At 53.0% G+C, this 16,600-nt stretch overlaps 1 protein-coding gene across 3 annotated transcripts in view; it reads right to left on the minus strand.

Annotated features, from left to right (window-relative positions):
* Positions 1 to 2,097: 2,097 nt before the first annotated feature.
* Positions 2,098 to 16,600, minus strand: part of SUSD4 (sushi domain containing 4) — a 137,153-nt gene continuing 122,650 nt past the window's right edge. For all 3 annotated transcript variants that reach the window (XM_069544641.1, XM_069544640.1, XM_069544642.1), the window contains 4 exons: positions 9,407 to 9,598; positions 8,168 to 8,312; positions 4,534 to 4,916; positions 2,098 to 3,504 (listed from right to left, as the gene is read on the minus strand). In XM_069544641.1, the coding sequence (XP_069400742.1) occupies positions 3,476 to 3,504; positions 4,534 to 4,916; positions 8,168 to 8,312; positions 9,407 to 9,598 (749 nt within the window). In that variant the 3' untranslated portion in view covers positions 2,098 to 3,475. The remainder of the gene's footprint in view (positions 3,505 to 4,533; positions 4,917 to 8,167; positions 8,313 to 9,406; positions 9,599 to 16,600) is intronic.

The following is a 16,600-nucleotide window of genomic DNA, read 5'->3' on the forward strand; positions in this document are numbered from 1 at the left end:
AGCAGAACTTGAATGTTCAGAGAGGGCTATGCTGGCAGGGAAGGCAAATGCCCAAAGCACGAAGAACTGACCGCTTCCCCTGGCACGGCAAGCTTAGGTATAGAAACCAGAGAGGGGCTCCTAGTAGGAGGGTCTAGGGGAACAGGGGTGGCACATGCTCAGTACACCCACTGGGGGCAGCCCAAACCAGCAAAGTCTGCAAACAGTTTGGAGGGTGACCAGGCCACGGTGGGTCAGCGGTGCCCAGGGATGCACAGAGTACATCACCCATTGACACCCTCTCTCACTCTGGGTGACAAGTGGGGGGCAGCGGCCATTTGTCAGATGTCTACTGTGTGCTGTGACCTTACACGAGCTGTCACCCTCGCCGCAGCCCAGCAGGAGGGTAGAGGGACACCACCTCTGCAGGAAGAAACTGAGGTAGGGGTGGGGGGTAAGATCTCCTGCAAGTCCACGGACTGTTAGTGGCAGGGGCAGGTTTTGAGGCAGGTGGTGGGTGTGTACCAAAGCCCTTGCTCTCCCAGGACACTGCACCTGCTCTTCAGGGCATGCCCTGTGACCTGGGCATCCCAGGAGGATGGCTGCCTAGCATGGCCAGGTTGGAAGGAGGGAGCAGAGGAGTGGAAGCGGCCCCTGCACCATTCTGCTCCTCACCCACCCTGCAGGCTGGGTGAACCTCTGCATGTCACTCCCCACCAATCACCCAGTTCTGCTGTGTGCTCTGGGGCCAAATGCCTGACCCTGTGCCAGCTGCTGGGATGGGTGTAATTAGGTGGAAAAGGCTCTAAAGAGCCCATGCCAGCCAATCACAACCTTGCAATTAAAAAAAGCTACATGGAAGTGAAGTGTGAAGGCGTCCTGTGACTTCTACTGGGTGTGCCTATGACAGGAGCCGGTCAGCTGGAAAACTGCTGGCCTGCAGCTCCTTCCAGCATGCACTTGTGTAAATACCACGGGCTGACCCCAGGAACACCCTGGGTTCTATGTCGTGTGCTTCTGAGCTGGGGTAACTCCCTCTGCCAAAGCAGAAAGCACTTTCGGGGGGATGGTTTTCTCCCACACCATCCCTCTGGGCACCAGCTGTCAACACGGCCCAGTTTGTTTTTTCAATCTCCTAATTCCCAGGGGGGAAGCAGAAGAAAGATGGAGTCCATTCATACCCAGAGGGCGTCTGGGACTTTGACATGAAAAGCCAGAATCATGGCATGCTTAGGGTATCATGAGGATTCTTCCTTGCCACGTTAAGTTCATTATAATGAAAAAACAGTCACAGTAAAGGGTATTTGTGAGTGAGACTCTAATGCGGCAGCCACAAAGGGATGAGGTGGGGGTGGGGGTGGGGTGGGTCCAGGTCATTTGGTTGGAGGCTGACACTGTTGCTGAGCAGGCATTTTGCCCCTACCAGCCTCTGTGCTTAGAATGATGTGGACACTAACACCTGGACGTATGTGGCACCTGAGCTACCTGTCTCCCAGAGGCCGGAGGTGGGGGAATGGAGAGGCAGCCCTGTGCTCAGCTCACGAGCTGTGTGCTGCAGCTCTCTGCTTTGGGAGGAAGAACGTTTTCTGGGAGAAGGCGAGGCCAAGCCTCAGAGACAGCCCCCACCCCCGCCCCCACCCTGGCTTCTTTGGTGGGAAATAAGCACTTACCTGGTAGTCTCAAGGCACACCCTCAATTGGGAGTGAATGGCGGCGGGGAGGAGACAGTGTGGTGTGAAAGCTGAGACCTAGCCCACAGGGATCCCAGGAAGGCTGCAGACAGTGGGGCTGGTGGTGGTCAGGGGGCTTTCCACAGTGAACTCTCGACTCCCCTCTCGCTCAGCTACCCAAGCCATCAGTGTTTGAGCCCGCCAGGTGGAGTTTAAGCATGAAGCTCGTGAAGACCAGCCTCAGCACTAAACAACGTTATGATTACCAGACACCTTTACCCAGGTGCCCAGCTCGCGGTTGATGCTGGGTCAGGCACGCCCGTGGCCGCTCCCTCCCTCTTTCAGCCTCTGGTGTGCTGTCTCCAACCCCATTCCCCCGGATCACTGTCATTGCCCCTCCCTGCCCACCCAAATCCACTCCACCATTAAAGTCACGCTTCAAACTGTCATTTTCTTTTTAATTTTTAATCAGTCTGTGTCAAGAAAAAACAGGATTTGATCAAGCTTCCAGTTCTCACCACTCTGTCAGCATAGCAATTTTATGGATTAAAAAAAAAAGAGTTTTGTTTGTATTTGTCTGAAACCCAGAGGAGAAAAAGAATCAGCTCCACAGATTAACATGTATTTGAAGAGACATTTCGGGACTCGGGAAATGTGTTTAGCGATCATTTTTTAGGAACGACACCCAGTGGGCCCCAGAAGGGCACAGTGGGTGTGCTGGATGGACTGATGGGTGAGGCAGCCAGGGAACCCCCGGAGCAGGAGGGCAGAGCCGTCCATCTTTGGAGCCTGCGGGCTTTGCAGGACAAAATAAAAGGGGTAAAATAATTCAACCTCATACTTTACCTGGAGGAGGACAAATGTGTTTCCAGATAGAATTTCTGTTTTGGAAAATTAAATCTGGCTGAGTTTGGGAGCGGGGGCAACAACTCTTAATAGTTAAAAGGTGAGGGGCTCACAACTGAGATAAACTGTCAAGTGGAAGCTTTTAAAAATGCCGAAACAAAACATTACCTCGGTTACTTCTCCACCATGAGGTGTATTTGAACACACTCTGACCATGTGTAAAGTCACAAGGTTTAGCCAATGCCGTGGATCCATGTGCTAGACCACGAATACAAATACGATATTTCACCAAAGGACAGCGTGGAAGACAGGAACTCTGCCTTTTGGAGAAATTTCCAGAAAGCAGAGTCTGCCCGAGTCTTTCCTTTCCATTCTCGGTGGAACTGCCACGTCCTGCTTTGATCTTGCCTTGAATAGGGTTGTCCAGCCAAGAAAGACTGTCCGAGGGACACTCGAGAACCTTCCTTTGGGAGCCTGCAGGGGGCGCTCTGCTGCTCTTCCAGCAGCTCAACACAGACTTCCCGCAGAGGCTGAGCCATCCGAATCTGGAGTCCAGAGACAGTTTGAAGCGGATTTTAGTAGCGATTTAGGTAATGTGACATGCTTTCAGAGGAGGTGGGTAGTACTCGTAAGTCGGTGGGAGGTGGAATTTGGTGGATATATGCGTGGAACCGTCTATCCCATGTTGGGCAGCACGACATGCCCTTAATACCTTCATCCAGGACTGCTCAAGGTTCCTCCTCATCCTTCTGTTCCTCACTGGTCTTGGCAAATCCTCAAGTCTCCTTTTAAAGCACGGCCGCTGCTGTTGTCAGCCTCGCTCTTGAGTCCGAGATGCACAGTATGAGTCCCTGTCCCCATGTTGTTGATAGATTAGAAAACTTGCTCCATCCCCCCAAGCTCTGTCCTCCAGAGGCCTCACTCCAAGGTACACGGTTCCCATTCCCAAAGGGGTAGCAGAATCATCAGGACTTTTTCCAGTTATGGATCTTCTTCCATTAGAGGGATCTCTGTAAAAAGAGATGGTTATTAAACTGCAAAGAAGGAGATGGTTATCATACTAATATACTGAAAAACACTGTGAAGATCTGGAATTGTGAGCCTCAGTAAAAGAGAGTTCCTACTTCCCTGGTAGTTCAGACGGTAAAGAATCTGACTGCAATGCAAGAGACCCAGGTTCGATCCATGGGGTCGCAGAGGGTCGGTCACGACTGAGCAACTCACACACACACAAATCAGTAAGAAGAAGATAATGCTGAGTTCCACGTATCAGTTAACAAGCAAATAAGCCAACACCTCTGTACATCATTAGCTGGAAAACCTCATATCCAGCTCATAAAAATTAAACTGTTAGGCTTCAACCGTGTGTCCTAATGGTAAAGGTTACAAGTTCAAGTAGAGTTCTCTATGGGGAACCAGAAGACATAGTTAATGTGACGTACTGCCAATATAAGCTGGAATCAGTGCTTTCATTTGTAAAGTGGCACTGGCACTCCCTCCCCTGGGAAACGAGCCCTATTTAATCTGATGCATTTTTATTATTTTACCATGATCTGCAACCTGCTCTTCCTTGCAGCAGCAAGGAAGTAATGGTACCTTCCTTCTACTTCACACCTGGTAAACTTAGCCTGTATGTACCCAGAACTTCTCTGGGGGGGCCCTCGTGCCCAGATGTAGTTCTTCCCTTTTAACACGCATGTGTTACCTTGATCCTGAGTACCACTTTCGGAAGTCCTGCCTAATTAAGGGAGAGAGAAGAAAAGCATCCTGGATTACACGGATGCTATGAAAATCAAGTTCCACCCACCTAGCCTTTCTACTCTGGATGGCTTGGCACTCTTTTGTGCCTCCTGAAATTTCAGCTGATCACTTGTGAGGTGATGATCCTTCCTTCCAATAACTGGCCTTGCCCACAGCCTCTATGTACAGCATGCAATTTCAGCTGAGAGAGAGGGAAGGTCTGATTTGACTCTGAGCTGGGAGCAGGGTGAGGGGGTGCGATGCGCCAGGGTGGCTTGGACCTCGGGGCTGATGCTTACCATCTGCAATATCGATGCCTGGGCTGGTGGATGCCACCTCCCCCGCCGTGCTGGGAGCTGTGTCAGGGTTTTCGGAAGCGGGGCGGGTGCCCCCTTGGCATGTGGGAGGTGAATATAGACTCTGGAGCAGCTCCGAAGAGCCTGAGACGCTGTCGCAGGTCTCTGACTCCCCCGGGCCCGTGTCTGTGTCCCCTGAGCCGGGGTATGCTGGGGGGCTCTGGTCGTCCACGGGTAAAGGGCAGCCCTGGCCCACAGAGGCCAGGTATCCGGGGCCTAAGGCACTGAAGCCGCCACTCACAGCCTCGTCATAGGACGGGAGCATGACGGGCACGCCATCCACCACCACGAAGTCGGGGTCACTGCTGGAACTCCTGGGAGGTCCCCTGTGGAGAGCAAAGTGGTGCCAAGGTGACAGGTCGCCCCAGGAACGAGGCCACAGTGCTCACCCACTGCAGCTGGGGTCCTCAGGGCAGCGGAGCTGGTGGTGCAGGACACGCAGCTGCCCTCCTGGGTCCCCTCCAGCAGATGGTGCATCCACCAGGGCTACACTCCAGACAGGACAGGCTTTTCTTCTCCTCACTGGCCCCTGCCCTCTGCCTCCCCTGCCCTCCTCCGGGCTCCATCGTCTCCTCGTGCTATAAACTCGTGGACAGGGGACTATGTGGCCCATTCCCAAGGTGCCCCTGCAGTGTCCCCTGCTGGAAATGGAATAGCATCATTAAGAGCTTGGGAAAGCGTGGACCTTAGGTGCCCCTGTGAGTTAGCACTGCACTTAGGATGCTTCCTGTTTGTTTTCTGCTGAGGTCTAAAACTCACTCATTTTCAGTCAAGACAGAGAAGCAACAACAACGGAAAAAAAAAGAAGGAACTCTTTCCAGGTTTGTGGGCTCACAGTCACCTGAACCTAAGCTTCACCATGCTGCCCAGAGTGGGGGTTCCCTTACCCTGCCATGCACTCAGCTCTGGCCTTGCCGTTGGTCTCCAGTCCCCTGCACCTTCCAGACCTCAGGTCTGAGGCCGAAGTCTCAGCTCAGCTGACCTCTCTCTGCTCCTGGGCCCTAGAGGAACTGGGGTGGCTAGTAAGTGGCCAGTGGGACTTGGTTCCTTATCTTCTCTGCTGGGAACTGGTGTTGAGGGATGTGGCCAGAAGGTGAACTATCAGGAAGAAGGACAAGTCAGCTGGGTGGGCAGGCCATGAACTCCTGCATGCTGGCCTCTGCAGGAACTCCTCTGAGGACTAAGGCCTGGATGCTGGCGTGTGGGGCAGAGGAACGCATCAGGCTGTCTCTCTTTCTGACACTTGAGGCCACTGGCGTTTTGGAGCATCTTGCTTGGAGATGCTGGCAGGGTCCCCTTGTTCCACCACCCTTAAGGCCACACAGAGACAGGGGGAGATTACAAAGCCCATACCCCACACCCAAAGATGGGAGCTGGGAGGCAAGGAAGAGTCTGCTTCAAATCGGGGTTCTCTCCCCTTCCGTGGCCCTTATGAGTGGATCCTGGATCCGCCGAGCTCCCCTACTCCCCAGCCTGCACAGTCTCATGCTGGCCTCTTGTCTCACTTGGGCCTGCCTACCTTTTCAGTCCCTTTCAGCTGCAAGCTGCCCAGGTCAGGAAGACCCCAAGGATGCCTCTGTTCTCCATTCTCCCCACAACCACAGCTCTCGGCAGGGCACCCATGAGCCGTCAGCTTCTCTCTCGCTGGTCCCAGCCCCACACACTATCAGCAGCATCTCTTCATAGTCTACGGCTCTGGGCCCAGGAGAAAAACAAGCAAAGACCCCTTCCTGGACCTGCCTGGGAATCTTATGATCAATTTGCATAGCTGAGACCAGTTTCCACACAGCTAGAGAGTAACCTACGAAGGAAATATTCAAGGAATTAAAAAACAAAAAGTAGAGTGAGTGTTAGGGATCATTTTAAAAAAATCTTAATATTTACTCCGTATCCTGGAAACTCGGTTCCCAAGCTTATGTAGAAAAATAGCTCTATAGGCCACATTCAAATACTCCATGTACTACAAATGACAGTATGTAGTTTAGCTTTCTCCTTGTAACCCCTAGGCCTTCTTTAGATAGTCCAGTTGCTCAATGATAGAACATGGTCTCTTGGCTCATAAATAATGTGAGGATGGAGAGTGCAGGTGACGGGTTCAAGAGGAAAGAAGGCTCTGGCACTTCAGCAGGGGCTTGGCTGTGGCCCCAGGATGGTGCTCACACACTCTGTGTCCAGCAAGGATGCAGAGGCCCCTACCCCCACCCCCACACCTAGCACAGCTCCGAGGCTGGAATAGTGGGGTGCCTTCAGGTCATGGGGCCCCTGCAGCCAGGGGGGGAGGGTGCAGTGCTCTGTGGGATGAGGCCGTCCTGAGGGCGAGAGGTTGAGGGGAAAGGTGGGATGCTTTCTCCAGCAGCCCTGCTTGCTTCTCTCCCCTATGCCCAGCTGGGAGTGCGAGCGTGGGTTTTCCTGGAGGGCCGAGTGGGAAGTGGTTAGTTCTGGAAGCTGTCTCTGCTGGAACAGTGGTACACATGCCCCCAGAGGCCAGCCTGTCCCTGTGGGCAGAAACACACGCCCTTGGCTGAAGCCTGAGGTCCCTGTGTGAGAAGACTCTGACGTGGGCACAGGAATCCATGGGGATATGTGATGCCTTTGTGAATCAGGGAGCCCTGGCTAACATCCTGTGATGTTCGGTGCCTGCCTCCCATCTCCTTATGTTCACAAGCTCATCCGGGTGCTTCCTAAAGTTCCTAAAGGACTTCTTTCAGGAATGGTGATCTGCCAACAGCAGTGCTGGGTGGCTCTTGGTTTTGCAGGGCGCTGGCATGCTTGGTTCAGGACAAGTGGCCGGCACCAGAGGAGAAGGGCCACAGCCGCCCCGGGCACTGAGAGGACCAGACCTGCCTCTGAGGGACTTTGATAGACTCCTCTTGGTGATAACGGGAGCGAGGATGAAGACACTGAGCCCAGCTCACTGGTGCAGCCGAGGAGGATGGAGACCCACCCCAGCCCCACTCCACCCCTGCCCTCAGGTCCCACTCCAAAAGCTCAGATCCCACCTGGAGGCAGAAGTGCACCAGCCCTGCTCTGGCCCCCAAAACAGAGCCTTTCTCCTTCCTGAGACTTGCTGAGGTTTTGCACACCAGTTTGGAAACTCTGCTGGGTCACGCACCTTGGACCTCGTTCCGAATTAGTTCTGTGTATTTCTTATCCTCCTTCATGGCCTGGAAGCTCTAAGGTACATAACTCGAGAGCCACAGGCACATAGTGGGCAATGGGGGTGCCCCTAGGGGTGGGGAGGTGTGGGGCGTGCATCTCCAACTCTGCTCCCCTTCTCTGCACCCTGTACAAGACCCACCTTGAGAATGTCTAGCCAGGGAAAGAGGGAGATAGGGGTTCATGGTTGGGGGGTGGGAGGGGGAGGGGGGGAGGCGGAAAGAGGGAAATGAGTCTGTCTCCACCTTGCAGAAAGACCCCAAAACCTTGCAGGAAAGCATGCTGGCTTCCTCCCCCTACTCCCCTCAGAAGCTGGGCTCTGCATCCCTTGAGGCTGACCATCCTTTCTCTCTGCTGCTCCAGGCGGCTGAGCTGCGCCCGGCCTGGGTGGCTGTGGGCTGCCCAGGGCTGCGGCACTGACCTGGGAGGAAAGTGGGCCTTGAACTTGGTCTGGAACATTCTGGCCAGGATGACGAGCAGCAGCGCCAGCAGCACGCTGGTCGCCGTGAATGCCACGATTTTCCATGTGGTCAGAAGGGTCTCATGGGTGCTCGGCCACGTTTGCTCTGCCGGGAGAGAGAACACAGAGGCTGTGAGGCTGCCGGGCTGTGCTGGTGCTGGGGTGCCCACACACTGATGGCTGGGTGGGCCCCCTCTCCTCTATGGGTTCACATGAGCATTGGTGGGCCTCCACGTGTGCTGTGTGAGCAAATGCTTCCCCCATGTGCCACATCCACGGGGAAGGTGTGCAGCCATCACCCCAGCTTGGGGCAGGCGGCCATGGCTATGCCTGGAAAACACTGGGGTGAGCAGGCAGGACCGGGGCAGGCAGGAGACAGTGGTGTGCTGGTGCCCAGGTCTTCACCATGGGGTCCCCACCCTGATGCTCTGAGGCCAGTGGTGAGGATGGTTTCCTAGCCATTTGTTATCAAGTAGGAAGCACTGAATATTCACTAGAAGAACTGATGCTGAAGCTGAAGCTCCAGTATTTTGGTCATCTGATGCGAACAGACGACTCACTGGAAAAGTCCCTGATGCTGGGAAAGATGGAGGGCAGAAGGAGAAGAGGGCGTCAGAGTATGAGATGGTGGAGAGCATCACCGATGTAATGAACATGAACTTGGGCAAACTCTGGGAGATGGTGAGCGACAGGGAAGCCTGGTGTGCGGTAGTCCATGGGGTCGCAAAGAGCTGGACACAACTGGGTGACTGAACAACAACAGGAAGCACTGAAGCTTGCAAAAGGCTTATGTTTTTGAAAGTGAGAGCAGGTCTTGCCCATAATTATATCATCTGTGTTCTGATATGCATCCTTGAGTGTAAGAGAAAGGCAGAGTCTTACATTGCTTGGGTCACACCCTGGGCTTGTGTCCTTGTCAGGGGAAGGCGACAAGGCTGGGAGAAGACAGAGTCCACAGTGGCCAGGTCCTTCCATGGGTCCTGGGGTCTAGGGACCCCGTTCAGAGGGTGAGCATGTTAACCTGGGTGGTTAATGCTCCCGACCAGGGTCGGGGAGCATCAGCCACATGGTGCCACAAAGATGAACTTCTATAGCCTGTTCCTAAAACCGTGTGTGGCGAGGAGGGCTGGGGCCCAGGACATGCCACTGGCTGCTGTGTGTGGTCTGCACCTGGTCCAGGGACGCTCTCCACATGCTCACCTGACTTGATGCAGTAGACCTGATAGGATGGAAACCACTCCCCATACTGGCAGGTGATGTACTTGTAGTCACTGGTGAGGCTGTAGCCGGGGTCGCAGTAAAACTCCACCACAGTTCCGTGGTTGTAGCGCTCGCAAGGTCGCGGGTGGCAGATGAAATCGCCGTGACTCACCATTGGAGGTAGCGGACAGACTTGGGCAGTTGGGGAGAATAAGAGTTTCAGAACCACATGCTTATCCTGTCCGGACCCTCGAAACAGAGATCTAGCTCGGAGAACACCTCACTCGGAGATGCGCTTATACACAAATCATCATTCTAGCGATGCTGAGCTGTCCCCAAGATCGTCCCAACTCCCGTCCCTTCACGTGAGGTCAGACGGAAGCCTGTGACAAGATTCTGAGCACGTGTGGCTGTCATATGGCATTGTAAGTTACATCGTAAAAGAGATGTTCATCTTCCATGGCAAAGAGTATGCCTACCTAATAGATAGCATCAAGCTACTCTATTAATAACACATGCTATTATGTGCCAGACAACCTAGTAAATAAAATTAAGATATTTATGGGCAAAATTGTCACCGAGACCGAGCCTGTTTCTGCAGCTATGGGAGTAATCTGGGACTATCCAAATCCCTGGGTGTCCCTGACCTGATTCTCAAATGTCCTCCTGGAATTTGGGCAATGACACACAGGCAGCTCTGTGCAGGCCCAGGCCACAGCCTCCCCATCACAGACCCCCTGACTAGTGGGGAGGAGGCCTGGGACCTGGGCTTGGTTCTGCCACCAACATGCTACGTGACCTCATAAAGGTCACTTATTCCAACTGAAGCCTTGTTTTTCTCCTCTGTAAAATGGAAGCTTATTCTGCCCTTGATAATTTTTTCTGACCCTCATATTCTATGATTTTTAGGGGGAGAAAAAGTTGCTTTGTTTCCTGTCTTGAACCTGTCAACTACCAACTGGCACTTGCCAAGGGCATCGGCCAGTGACTGAACAACAGGATGGGCATCTGCCGTCTGCCTCTGTGGAGACCGAACCGTGTGTTGCTGCAGCTGCTGACCTTCAACGCCCCCTGAGGGAGTCCAGGGTGGAGTGAGGCACTCTGTGCTCCAGGGAATCTGATGGGACAGGTCTTTAGATAGTTGGGGATCTTCAGGAGCTGACTTCACGATCTCCAGTTTTGCATCTCTTCATATCTAGAAAGGGCTTCCCTGGTGGCTCAGCTGGTAAAGGATCTGTCTGCAACGCAGGAGACCTGAGTTCGATCCCTGGGTCAGGAAGATCCCTTGGAGAAGAAAATGGCAACCCATCCTAGTATTCTTGTCTGGGAAATTCCATGGACAGAGGAGCCTGGCGGGCTACAGTCCATGGGGTCGCAAAGAGTCATCCGTGACTCAGCAATTGACACTACCAGGGACACTCTCATATCTAGAAAAGTTCTAGATTCCTTCATGGTGACATCAGCTCCTTGTGACCAGCAGAAAACCTTTTGTAAAGTAAGCGCTTGATTGCATTGAACTCTTCCCTTCACCAAAATCTTATATATTGGCCTTCCCCCACTGCCTCTTTGGAGCAGTCTCTCAGAGCTATCTCCCGGGCTCCAGTCCTCATTTTGCTCCAAATAAAACTTTACTCAAAATTCTCACATCGTGTACTTTTTTAGTTGACAAACCCAAACTCTGGGATGTGAGATAAGAACAGTTCTGTCTCTGGATCCAGAAAGATGGTTTCTGTGGACTTGGTGCTTTTTCACCTCTTCCCACAAAGAGCTCCCTTTCCTCAACAAGGGGAGCTGCCATGGCCCTGAAACACACCTCAAGAAACAATCACAGCCCGACCATCGAGGCCAGCTACAAACCCATACCTGTGGAAACCGCTATGAGCTTTTGACCAAAATGTGAGAGTTAACTTCTGAGCCTCTTCCCAGGTGCACGCAAGCCCCAGCCAGAGGAGACGGCCTCAGCTCACCCCATGCAGCCGTGTCTGCTGGGAGCTGCCCGCCCCACTAGGTCCACTGGAAGGCATGTCTGGAGCTCTCTTCCAGCAGCAACCCAGGCCCCCTGGAGATGGTCAGCTAGATGGGCCCACCCGATGGGGATGTCCCATGGTTTGGGGCCTGGAGGCTCTTAACAGACATTATCTCTCGTTCTGCAAAGGATGCTGCAAGGCAGTTCATGCTGGCTTTTTTCAGAGTTGGGGAGACAGAAACTCAGAGAGGTCAAGTCCTCCAGGAGCGGCTAGAGGAACAGGAAGGAGCTTGGGCTGAGTTCTGGCTCAACTCCTCACCAGCCTAGTGACCCCAAACAAGTCACTTCTTCCCTCCGAGCTTCAGTGCTCTCATCTGTGAAATGGGAGCGTCTGAAAGTTGGGAAAGGCTGGCCAGGCCTCCTTTCAGAGCTGACATGACGTAAAGTGGGCAGCCAGGGACAACCAGGACCCAGGGATCTACAGAGAAGGGCCATAATGAGGCAATCACCTCTGTGGGTGATGGGAAAACCAACATGGGCAACGAGGCTCCTGAGATGAGCAGGAGTAGGAAGTCACTCCCGCCGGTGGGCAGGCGGGATGACAGTGTCCTAGTGGCTGAGCTCCTGTGGAAGCTGGAGCTGTGAAGGTGTATCTGGTGGGACCTGGAGGCTGAGGAAGCTCAGACACTGTCAGAGATACGCAACCCTGCCCCGCCAACCCTGCCGGGGCAGAGAAGGTCAGCGGGAAATGTCCCAGCTTCTTCCCTGCCCACACTCCTTCTGGACAAAGCCAGTGGGGAGGCAGCTGACCAGGAGGTGGTAGGGGAAGGTCCAAGATGATGTCTGAGGCCCACAGACCCAGGGCATGCTCCATGAATGGTAGCTGGCAGGTGACTACGCCTCAGGTCCCATGGGCGGACACCGGCAGAGCAGGGACCGGGGCTCTGGCTTTCCAGGGCATTACCGTCCCGGCAGATGCATGCCCTCCGTAGAGCTGCCCAGGGCCGTGGAGTCCCATCACCTGATGCATTTCCAGTTCCACAAGCTAGAGCTTCTGCCAAATCCACTACCTCCAGGGTGTTCCACGTGCCTCTCCAGGAGGTGATCAGGCAGCAGGAGAGGAAAGGGAAGGGAAGGACGAGGACAAGCGAGAGGGAAAGACCAGCACTGTGAGCTGGCCCGGGATGCCAGCTGGGATTTGTAGCAAAGACCTCTCCTTCTGCAATGACTCTTCCATGAAGAACACAGTGAAGGGAGAGCGTCCACAGGCATCCAGCCCAGGGAGGGGCCACCAGGCTCTCAGAGCAGCCTTCCTGGGCTAGGGGATGCCCTGGCTGCCAGAGTCAAGGGGAGGTCCGATGCTCCCTGTGTGGTCAGCCTGACAGAGATGTCAGCCTGACAGAGATGTCTGCCACTGCAGTGGCTCTCCAGGGCAGCCAGCTTCCTGTGGCCCCCAGGGGTCCCCCTCCTCTGCACCTCCCACCAATGCCCTCCAGTGCTGCAGAGGCTCACGGGGAGGCTGGACCTCTGCCAGGAGAGGAGGCCCTTTCCACGGTTAAGGGTATACAGTGCAGTAGGGCTCTCCTGCTAGGAGCCTTCCAGACAAATCCTCAAGGGTCCCCCTAGGATGAGAAAATCACCAGAACATTTTCAAGGCCTCGAAAACATCACAAAAGGTCAGAAGAGGCCCTATAAATAAATGCAAGTGTGTTCTGTTGACTAAAAATTGTCGCTCTCCACTTGATTCTCTAAGAATGACGGCAGTGGACACTGCAGTCACCGATCTTCCACATCTGAAGGGAATTCGGGGTGGACATCAGGAATGAGGCACTCTGTGCTCCAGGAAAAACTGGCAGAATAGGCCTTCAGACAGTTAGATATTTTCAGATTTTATGAGCCTGATGTCTTGCATCTTCTCACATCAAGAAAAGCATCAAAATCATTAATGGAGACTTCTGCTCCCGGTGACTGGCAGCAACCTTCTGCCAAAACGTGTGCTTGACTGCACGCATCCCTCGTCACCAAAAGCACATATGCACTGACCGCCCCTCTCCTCTTCAGGACAGTTCCTTGGAACTATCTGAGAGTCCCTTTCCCAGGCGATCGTCCTCATTTGGCCCCAAATCAAACTGAACTCACAGCTCTCAGGTTGTGCTTTTTTTTTTTTGTCAACAGTTTTCAGCAGGATTTTCCCTCACTTGGAGGATAAAGAGCTGTTCAAATCTTCACCTGGACACCGAGGCAGGTGGTCCCTGGTGTGCTGAGGAAGGCCTGGGCTGAGTGGGTCCTGTATTCAAAAAAGGAGCGGGCTGATACAGCATGTGCATTCGGGCAGGGAGGGTCCCAAATTCATGTTCAAATCCCAGCTCTGTACTGCCAAGTCACGGGGGTTAGGCCATTTGCTTAACTTCTTAGGGCTTTAGCGTCCCCACCCATGAAGTGAAGGAAACAATTCCTAACTCCTAGGGTTGTTGTGAGGGTTAGAAAGTGCATGGAACATACGTAACTCAAGAGTCCAGACCACAACAGGCACTTAACAAATAACCAGCGCTCAGTGTCACTGGTGGCCAAACTTGCTGGGTGCCCAGGCCGCCCTCCTGTGCCAGGCCCTGTACAATCAGGATATCTGGATTGCAGCAGGTGGGCTCCAAACATTCCTGGAGGGAATCGGGAAGCATCTCACCAGCAGGTTTTCTCAGAGGCCAGATAAAAACCATCCAGGGTAGAGGCTTTGTCTCTGAGAATGTCATAATCGGTTGCTAAAAGAGATGCATTTGCCCCCTAAGTAGAAACATTTATCTTCATACTTTGCAGCGTTTCTACCAATTGCACCTGGCCGGCCATCAACTTTGCTGACAAGGAACCCCCGATGCATCCTGGTAGGGACAGAAGGTGGGGAGTGTTCTTTTAACTTGGAAGTTTAATTATAAACTTGGGAAGCTTGTTTTAAAATAACAGTTTGGGGTTATCCTGAGCTCAGAGAACCCCTCCTCTCATTACAGGCTCTCACCATGGGGTTAAGGGCTTCCCTGGTGGCTCAATGGTAAAGAATCCATCTGTCAATAAAGGAGATGAAGAAGATGCGGGTTCAATCCCTGGGTCAGGAAGATCCCCTGGAGAAGGAAATGGTAACCCACTCCAGTATTCTTGCCTGGAGAATCCCATGGACAGAGGAGCCTGGCAGGATACAGTCAATGGGGTCACAAAGAGTCAGACACGACTTAGCATCTAAACAACAACAACGCCTTGGGGTTAAAGTGAGTTCTGCTACCCCTCTCCTCTCTTTCTGTCCCTGAGGGGCAGACAGGAAGTTAGCACAGAAACAACGCAGTAGTGCCTAGAATTTCTGGTTGATCAAAGGGCAACTGCCCTTCCTTAGCACTCGCTTAGGCTCAGTTGGAGGCTCAGGCCTAGCAGTTGCTAGTTCTAGGCAAAATAATAACCCCCCAAAACCCGTGGGTGGTGTGAACAAAAATTCTCCAGCAGTTCTATTTTTTTCCTAAATGTTTCTCAAAACTTCAGAAATTATTAGCAACAGTTACGGGTTTTGTGAAACTTGAAGTCTGAACCTTGGGTGGCTGCAGGCAGAATGCAAGCGAATTGGCTGAGGCTCGGCTGGAAATGGCCCATAATTACTGTCTACCTGGAGTCACCGCTCTGCCCCTGGCATTATGATGAGGGCAATGGCTCCTTCCTGATCAGCAGGAAAACTCCTACCTACCCATCATGGCTGCAGAGTACAGTTACCACCATAGCTAGTCTCTCGTGGGCTAGACTGAGGGGCAGAAGCCGGGGTGCAGGGGCCTGGGAACCTCAGTCTGCCCTGGGATGGCCAGAGTTGGGGCTGGAAATGCCAGGCACAGGCCTATGATTTCTCCTAAGCCCTCCTTCCCACCCAGCCTCCTCAGCGCCCTCCCCCCGCCCCCACTGCCAGCAGCCTCCTCTCCCCTTCTCTAGGAGCTCCCCTTCTCTAGGAGCCCCCCTCACCACCTGCTGAGTGTCCTTCCTCACCCACTTCTGGCTATTTCCACCTATTCAGGTTTAATTCCAGCACAAACACCAGCTTCTTCAGCAAGCCCTCCAGACCACCAGGCATGATCTCAGAATTCCCAGGCGCTTTGAACATTTTCTGTTCCTCCTACTTGCACAGATCCGTCAACGCTCTCAGAGCAGGGACTGTGTCTTGTCAACAGTCACTCCTACAGCATCCTGCACTATTTTTTAATAAACACCTGTTAATCAAGTGAATGAAAACTGCAGAGTCTTCATGATAAGCCAGAGGCTGCCTCCTCTCCCATCACTCTCCCACGGGCAAAGAGAGGCCATTTTCATGCCATTTCTGGTCCCTGTCCTTTAACAGGGGAAAACGTTGAGACGCGATAATAAGTTAATCAAAGCTTCATGACAACAAAGCACAGCACAAAGACTGGTGTGCATGGTGGCTTCCCAGGCGGCTCAGATGGTAAAGAACCCATCGGCCAATGCAGGAGACATGAGAGACGTGGGTTTGATCCCTGGGTCAGGAAGATCCCCTGGAGAAGGAAATGGCAACCCACTCCAGTATTCTTGCCTGGAGAATCCCATGGCAGGGGAGCCTGGTGGGCTATGGTCCAGGGGGTGGCATAGAGTCAAACAAGACTGAGTGACTAACACTTTCACATACAGATGTCTTAGCAAAAGGCGACAGGGCTTTGCCAGTCCTGACTCTAAGAAATACACTGATATATGTATGGCCGAGTCCCTTCACTATTCACCTGAAACTATCACAGCATTGTTAATACAAAATATTTTTGGTGTTTAATAAAAAGGAAAGAAAAGAAATACACTGAAATAAAGAGGTCAAGGTTCCTAACACGTTTGGGACAAGGCTGTTTGTCTCCTCCCACGATGGACCTAACAGGTGTGCAGATCCGGGATAATAGGGTATCCAGTGAAATGCATGTTTAACTCGAACATCCTTTAATGCATTTGGACAGCATTTAGAGCAGAGTTATGGGGTGCTAGTTGAGGAAAGGTAAGTATGGGGTGGGGGAGAATTCAACCCAATTTAAAATAAAATTCAGCAGCTGCCAATCTGAGTCATGGCCAATGAAGCATGGGGCAGGGGTGGGGGATGAGGAAGAAGATGCTCAGGACTTCCTCCTGAAACATGGGTACGAACGAAACTAGGGAAGATTCTATGCCTCAGCTGGAAAAGTCTCTGCAGGCTCTTCAAAGAGCTATGGAAG

The sequence above is a fragment of the Ovis canadensis genome, chromosome 12 (assembly GCF_042477335.2).
Source record: "Ovis canadensis isolate MfBH-ARS-UI-01 breed Bighorn chromosome 12, ARS-UI_OviCan_v2, whole genome shotgun sequence".
Taxonomy (NCBI): Eukaryota; Metazoa; Chordata; class Mammalia; order Artiodactyla; family Bovidae; genus Ovis; species Ovis canadensis.